Source organism: Plasmodium reichenowi, chromosome 14, assembly GCF_001601855.1.
Source record: "Plasmodium reichenowi strain SY57 chromosome 14, whole genome shotgun sequence".
NCBI lineage: Eukaryota > Apicomplexa > Aconoidasida > Haemosporida > Plasmodiidae > Plasmodium > Plasmodium reichenowi.
In genome coordinates, this window is record NC_033659.1 from 2,723,197 (window position 1) to 2,732,326 (window position 9,130).

A 9,130-nucleotide genomic window follows, 5' to 3' on the forward strand; every position below is an offset into this window, starting at 1 on the left:
AAAAAAAAAAAAAAAAAAAAAAAAAAAAAAAAAAAATTATAATTAAAAGTGAAAAATTAAAAAATTAAAAAATTAAAAAATTAAAAAATTAAAATATTCAAAAATTGAAAAATTAAAAAAGAAAAAAAATAATAAAAAATTAAAATTATATATATATATATATAATATTATATGTATTATTTATATATATATAAAAAAAAAAAAACTCATGCCAATTAAAATTAAATGAGGGAATATAATAAAAAAAAATGGTAAAATTAATTAGAATATTTATGTGATAAAATGTTTTAAAATGATGAATTAACAAATAATGAACAAGACCAAAAAAAAGAGGGGAAAACATGATGCACTTGTAATAACCAAGAAAAGTAGTTGTAATTTTTTTTTTATTTTTTTCCATCCATATTAATATATATATATATATATATATATATATATATTTATATATGATATATAGACATATTATTTTATTTAATAATGTAATTTTATTCCATTTTACCACCACTAATAATATACGTATTTTTCGTCTTTCATTTTTTGTAGTAATTTATCTATCAATTAATCTATAAATTTTATTATTAATAGTTTATATATAAGAATTTTATATATATTTTTATATTTATATCAATTTCTTCTAAATTATTCTTTTATATTTTTCACTAAATATATCTATTAATTCTCGGGTATATCCTTATTTATTTCCCCCCCCCCCCTTTTTTGTTTAATGTTAATTATTTTTATTATATCATTTTATCATTTTAGCATATATGTTTTTTTATTTTTATTTTATTATTATTTTTATCATTTCTTTATCTTATCATTTTTATTAAATATATATATATACATTTTACCAGTTTTTTATTTTCTTATGTTATATATATATATATATATATTTAACTAATTTTTTTTTTTTTTTTTTTTTTTTTTTTCATAAATAAAAACTATTTAAAAATACTTAATTAGCTTTAAGAATAAAATTGTTTTATTCGTTAACTCTTTTTTTTATTTTTATTTTTTTGAAAAAGGAAAAAACCGAAGCTATTAATTTATTTTATTTTTTTTTAAATTTAAGACATATATGCATTGTGTCTATTATGATAATTATGTATGTAAACATATTTTGAAGAATAATAAAAAAAAGGAACAAAATACATTTTAAGATAATGTTTTGTAATGCCTTTGTTTTTCTACATTTTAGGCTCGTACATGAGCATTTAGATGTAAATAGTTTAATGATATAAATGAAAGACTAAAATGTAACCTACAAAAATTTAATAATTAAAAAGCAAAAAATCTGAGTAAAATAATTTATTAGCGTGTAAAATATGTACATATTATAAATATATACATATAGGTGCAATATATATATATATATATATATATATATATATTATAATGGAATCTTCTTAAAAAAATAATTATAAGTGTAGATTTTCCCCTTATATTTCTTTTAATGAAAAATAATATATATGTAATGTAATTTCTTAGAAAATTAAATGGTAATAAAATTAAAAAAGAAATAGGTAGGTTTGTATATAATGTGTTAATATATATATATATATATATATATTTTTTTTTTAATAATTTAGGAGAGTTTATGTACTAGCCAAATTTCTATATTTTGCAATCTTCGAAGGAATGTGTTTTCAAATTTTAATAGAAATGATTTAATTGATCAAAATATTGTTTATTTAAATGTATGCAATAATGAGACATATTATAATAAAGCTCATGAAGCAAATGATAAAGTGAAAGTTTATGAAAAAGAAATACAAAATTTTTATAAATATGATAAATTGCGATATGTAGATGAACATAATAATATATGTTGTAATTTAATTAAGGACATTTTATTATATGGTGTTAATTTAAATGTAGATATTTTTATATTAAAAAATTCAAATATTATATTTTTTCTTCAAAATGTAATAAATATATATAACCCATTAATTAAAAGTTTAAGGGTTATATATACGAAGAGGGACTACATGATAACATGTTCTTCTCTTTTTAAGGACACATTGATAATAGTTTTATATAGCTCAATAAATTATTCATGTAATATATATATATATATATATATATATATATATATATATATAATTATATTTCTTATACATATTAAATATATGAAAAAAAATTTAATTTTAATATGTAGAATGATATTTTGTAATGATGGTTATTTATTATGTATATAATTTTTTTTTTTTTTTTTCTAAACATATTGAATAGTTTTATATTCTCCTATATATAACATATTCCTTATATATATATTAATTTATATGTTTATATATTTTGGATATATAATTATGTTATTTTTTGTTCTTTTCAAATATATAAAGGCATACAAATATATGATCTAGAGAAGGGAATTTTTAAAGAAGAGATATCTTTGAGTGATTATGATTACTATGAAAGGATTTATATTCAAAAGGAAAATAATTATTTCCTTTTAATAACGAATAAGAATATATTAAAAGTACTTGATTCAGAGAAAAAGGTTTTTATTTTTAATGTATACTTATATCTTGAATATAGCAACATTGTACAGTAATAAATGAAGAAACATATGTATATATATATATATATATATATATATATATATACATAATATATGAAAAATATCAAAATTGTATCTCCGTAGATATATTCCTTATGCATCTTTATTTAAATATATATATATATATATATATATATATATATATATATATATATATATATATGTATATGTTCTATTATTTTCTATTTAGGTATTATGATTTTTTTCTAATACTAAGGCAAAAGAAACTGTACCTCTGGAATTTGGAAAGAACATACACAGGTAAATCAATAAATTACATATTATATATCATAAAATAATTACTAAAATGTTTATATAAATTTATTTTAATTGTAGGATTAAAATTAAAGGAAAATATATTGGAGGTTGATAAAAATATGCATGTGAATTGTTTTTGCACACATGGAAAAAATATATTCATTGTAACGTCCAATGGGAATTTATACCTATGGAAGGTTATAACAAAATATACATATATATATACATATATATTTATACATAAGTGTTAATTTCTTCATTTTTTATTTATAGGATTTAGTTGAGAAAATTGAAATAAAGAGATACAATGTGGAAGAGCCTTTTGATAAGAATATTCATTATATACTCTACTATGATAATTATATAACTACCAAGGGAAATGAATCAATAAAATTGTGTGTATAAATATATATTAATTTGCAACAATTTGTATGTTAAACTTTATTTTATTTTATATTTATATATTTTTATTTATTTATTTATTTATTTATATATATATATATTTTTTTTTTTTTTTTTTTTTTTTTTTTAAAGGTGGTTGTGTAAATTTTCACTGAATAACATATCGGGATGTAGTTGCGTATACATTCAGTTTGAACAGGAAACAAAAATTTGCTTAAATATTAATAGAATAATTGCTCATGATAATTTTTACCTGATTTTAGATAAAAAGAATTGTACTATTTATACATGCAAGAAAAATAATTATGAAGATATAGGTATATTCTATAATGATCATAACAGTAAGATTAAAAATATATTTTGCTCGGATAAGAATATATTTAGTTTCGGTGCTAATGGGAAATTATTTGATTATATAAAGAAAGATAAACAAATTGAACGAAATTTTTGCTTACATAAATTTAAGTATTCTATAACATGTGTAAAATTTTTATACAGTGAAGATAGTTTTCTTTATTTTTGTGTTGGATTTAATAATGGAGTCATAAAAATAATAAAGTTGAAGCATTTATATTTAGATATTATATATTGTTTAAAAACAAGTAATAATGAAATATTTAAAATAGAAAAGAGCCAAAATTCTCAATTTATAAGTATATTAGCTGATGAAGAACCATATGTTTTTTTCCTATATAAATCATCTAAAATATTTATGCCATTAGGATATTTAAAAATCAATGAAGCTCATTTAAAAGAATGTTTCTATTTCTCTTATTTTAATTCTTTTTATATACTAGATGATAATAACTATATTTTTAAAATTGATGTCAAAAAATTAGAAGAGCAAATTAAAGAAGAAGAAATGAGTAAACAAGTTGGACATCCAGAAGGAGATAAAAATAATGAAAATATTAATATGATGGAAAAAAGAAAAGATAATAATAAAAACATTTATTTAAACGATTATATAAATGATGAAAATGGTGATGTAAAAAAGGATGCACTTAATAATAACGAGGAACAAAATAATAGCGATTATGATTTATCCGTAAAATATGAAATAATTAAAATTACATTTAATGCAGATGAGAGAAATAAAAGGTTAATAAAAAGGTACAAAAATGAACATAATGAATTAAACATGTATAATAAAGATTCAAATAAAATTAATAATAAAAATGACGATGGTAATAAATATAGAGATAAAGATAAAGAAGCAACAAACGTAGAACAGGATGGCATGGAAGAATTTTTTGAAGAAATGGAAGGTTTAGAAAATGAAAGTGATAATGAATACAAAGAAAGTAACTCTTCTAGTAATTTATCAGATAATACATATAATAAAATGAATTTTTATAGAGAAAAAATAAATTTAACTCAAAACATGCAAGATTTACATTCTGATAATAATAAGGATATTTTTATACTAAAAAATAAAAAAAAAAATTTGAAAAGATACATTGAAATACTTTTCCATAATAAAAGGATCAAAAATAAGAGATATGAAAATAATGATGAATTACCAAAAAATATGTTAAGTTTATATTTAGAACGTGATAATAGGAAAATAATGTATAAGGAAGAACGTAATACAAAAAATAACAACATCAATATTGATCATAATAATAATAATAATAATAATAATAATGGAGATAATATGAATTATGCAATATTAAAACATGATACCATAAATATATGTTGTGTAACAAAATCAAAAAAGTATCGCGGATTTTTCATTGCTACACAAGGTGTTAAAAATAATTATCTCTTTTTTTTAAATTTAGATAAAAAAGACATAATAAAATATAAATATACCGATTCTAAAGAGGATACGCATATTGATATTATCATGCCCAGAATCATATACAAAATTGATAATAAAAATTTTCTACCTAAAAGGACATATATCTATAAAATGATAATTAATGAAATAAAGGATTTATTATTTTGTTTAACTAATAATAATGAAATATATATTTTTTCAATTAAATTTTTTTTCTTGTATTATTATATAAAAATACCTGTTCATGAAAAGGTAAGGAATATATTTATAAATAACAAAAATGCTACTACTACTACTACTACTACTACTACTACTAACAATAATAATAATAATAATAATATGAAAAATAATAATAATAATAATATGAAAAATAATAATAATAATAATATTAATATGAATAATAATTTTCAATATATATTCATATGTTTAAATAATAATAAATACATACAATTGAATTTTAATTATCCCTTCTTTTATCTATTGAATGTTATCAAAAGATATCATATCAATATCAAAAAATTCATGCATTCTTTTATGATTCCTAATAAAATGTTCTTGTCGTACGATTCAATACACCAATATTTTATTGAAGAAATACATGATTATATTGTAGAAGAGTTTATAAAGAAGAAAAAAAAGAAAACTAATCTCATCCCCTTTAAATATGAAGATATCACAGATGACCTAAATTTCATAATAGAATTGTTAGAAATGCATAATGAAGAAGAAAAAAAAAACAACCAAGAAAAAGATGAAAAACACGCACAACGGCAAAATGAAAAGAACAAAAATGATATTACAGATATTTGGGATTTTATACAACAAAATAAAAAAGAACAAGAAGAAGAAATAGAAGAACAAAAGAAAAAAATTGATTTAATCCTAAATTATGATCAAAAAAATATAAGCACATTTTTTAATATAAATAGTAATAATATGAAAGATGTAGATATTCAATATAGTTTAAGAGATACAAAGGAATATCAAAGGAATGAAGAAAAATTTAGAAAAGCATTATTATATAAACAAGATATACATATGAAAATAAATAAACTGAAAAAAAAATATATAAAATTAAATAAGAAAAAAAAGTTTCTAATAGATTTGGATTACTCTTATTATATATATGAAATGTTACAACAAAATATACAAGAAATTAAAAATGTATTTATGTATCATGAGAAAGAATATGATAGTAGAATAAAATATTTATCCAATAAATTTATTAGATTAAGATATATTAAAAATCCTATATATGCTTTTAATGATAAAAGTCATTTTTATGCTAAATCCTTAAAAATGTATTTGAAAAACTATACATTTAAAAAGAAGAATAGAAAAATCACGACAAAGGAAAAAAAGATAAAAGAACCAAAGCAAACATTAGAATTAATAACAGAAATTAAGGACTGTTTACAAAATTTTAATGAACTAAGAGAAAAAAATAAAAATGTAAAAATTATAAATAATGAAGAAAAAATTGAAGAAATTTGCATAAAAAAAAAAATTATAAAAATGTATGAAGAAATGTTGTTAAAACTGGACAAAATGAGTGAAGAGCGAAAGGAGATGGACGAGCCAAGGAAAATCAAGCACATCAGGTTATAAGGAAGAATATTATATATATATATATATATATATACATATATATTTATATATTATTTTTTTTTCTTTTATGTTTGGTGGTTTATTTACTTAACAATATTAATTTTCGTGTTTTCTATTATAGCAAAATTATTAGGCATTATGAAGAAAATAAGAAGAAATTATTAGTTCAAATAAATTATATTAAGGAAACATTTAACCAGTATTATATGGCATTAAAATCTCGAATATCAATAGTAATAAGAAGAAATAATACACCAATATATGTATATATATATATATATATTCATTCAATCGTTTTTTTTTTTATATAATAGAAATTAACCCATGTTATAGAAGAAATAGCATTTCTAAAAGACACATTGAAAACAGAAATGATAAAACATATTGAAAATAAAGATAATAATGACCAAGGAATTGATACAGATATTAAGATGGTTGGTGAGGTACATATAAAAAATATAGTAAATGTAAATAATTGTAATGAAAACGAAAGGATACAATCTGAATTAAACAATATGAATTATGAACATGATAAAATAAAAAAGTATGAAAGATTTTTAGAACATGTTAACAATTTTTTTTCATATGCAAATAAAAAAAAGGATAAAATATATAATATTAATTGGGATCCTTTATTTTTTGAGAAAAAATATCAACACTATAAAAAAGAAGATGTAGAACGTACAATAGAATATTTTATAAAAAAATGTGATAAGGAGATTTATAATCTGCACATTAAAAGAATACAAGCTATACGACTTATCAAATATATATCACTAAAAGTTATTTCCATAGATGAAAAAAATAATATATTAATAGAGCTAAGGAAAAAAGAGTTAAAATTAAGAAGACAAAAAAGGGACTATATCAAAGAAATGAAGAATATTGAAAATCAAATAAATGTGTATGTTGATGAAATGGACACTTTATTACAAGAAATGGAAATACAAAATGTAATGCATGATATATATATATATATTATACATATTTGTATTTATTTTACCTTAATATAAAATATTGTATACACAATATATATTTTATCTATTTTTCACTTGAATTAATATAATCAGTAGTATCATCAGTAGTTACCTCATTTTTTTTTTTTTTTTTTTTTTTTTTTTTTTTTTTTATCCTCTAATTTTTTTATTTTCCTATGTTCCATTTCATGTTCTTCCCTTTTCAGCAAAGCCGAGATAAGATTCTCGAAAAGCTAAAAGAACTTATGGGAGATAACACCTTGTGCTATGACAATTTAATAAAATGCTTAAAAAAAAGTCAAGATGATTTGTCAGGAGAAAGTGATGGGAGTGAAGATAAGTGTAACGAATTGGAAGCAACAAATTCGATTGTTGATATATATAATAAAGAAGAAATTGAAAGCATAAAAAAAGAAAACGCTTCCATTTTAAGCAATATAAATAATATAAAAAAAAATATGGAACTTAAAAAAAATGAACAACGAAAATTAAATATAAAGAAGAAAAATATTGAAAAAGAAATTGAAATAATAAATGACGAAATAAATATTATAGAAGATGATAAGAAAAAAAATATATCAGAAGTAAAATTCTATATTACTTTAAAAATATCAAAATTAAGAAATATTGATTATCTTTATGACAAAAAAAAATATCGTCTCAATTTAGCAAGCCAATGTACAGTACTTAGTATTGAACAATATAAAGATATTATGACAAAAATGGATACGATTACCAAAAAAAAAGAAAAATTATATATGAAATATAAATATTTAAAAAAAGAAAATAATGAATTAGAAAATATTAATAATAAACTACAAAAAACTGTTAATGAAAAAAAAAATCAATTGAAAAATAAACTAAAAAAACATGATTTAAATTTTGATTTTAATGACTTGGAAAAAAAATATCAGGAAAAAAAAAAAAAAGGCATTTTACAAGAAATCAAAAATAAAGAAATAGAAAATAACAAAAAGATTAATATTCTCAACAAAGAATTTGATCATAAAATGACTATATTAAATCAAACCAGAAAAGAAAATACTGATTTATTGGTAAAAATTAATGAATATATACAAATACTTAAAGAGCTAAAAAATGAAGAAAATTAAATATAAATAAATAAATATAAATATATATATATTAATATATATATATATATATGATAAATTTTATAATATTTTTTTTTTTTTTTTTTTTAAATAAATAAAAAATTTATAACTATATATTAAAATAATGTAAAATATGTATAATATTATATTTTGTCCATTTTTCCTATAAATAAAACAACACAATCTATAATATATAAAACATGAAATATATTATCTATTATGTACTAATAAAATTTATTATAAATATTTATATAAATTCATTTAATGTAACAATAAGTATATTATCTCATTTTTTTTTTTTTTTTTTTTTTTTTTGAATATTAAATTCAAAATTTTTTATATTCCAAAAGATATTTGATTTTTTAAATATATTTATTTATTTATTATTATTTTTTTTTTATTATTTATTTAATTCTATATGTTAAAAATG

At 18.1% G+C, this 9,130-nt stretch overlaps 1 protein-coding gene across 1 annotated transcript; it reads left to right on the plus strand.

Moving 5' to 3' along the window:
• Positions 1 to 1,163: 1,163 nt before the first annotated feature.
• PRSY57_1467200 (hypothetical protein) lies at positions 1,164 to 8,700 on the plus strand (the record flags this gene model as incomplete). The annotated part of the gene is made up of 11 exons (XM_012910268.2): positions 1,164 to 1,228; positions 1,489 to 1,531; positions 1,590 to 2,058; positions 2,343 to 2,550; positions 2,751 to 2,821; positions 2,897 to 3,015; positions 3,092 to 3,213; positions 3,353 to 6,604; positions 6,733 to 6,844; positions 6,926 to 7,564; positions 7,795 to 8,700. The coding sequence occupies 11 exons, from the start codon at positions 1,164 to 1,166 to the stop codon at positions 8,698 to 8,700; spliced, it is 6,006 nt and encodes a 2,001-aa protein (XP_012765722.2).
• Positions 8,701 to 9,130: the final 430 nt, after the last annotated feature.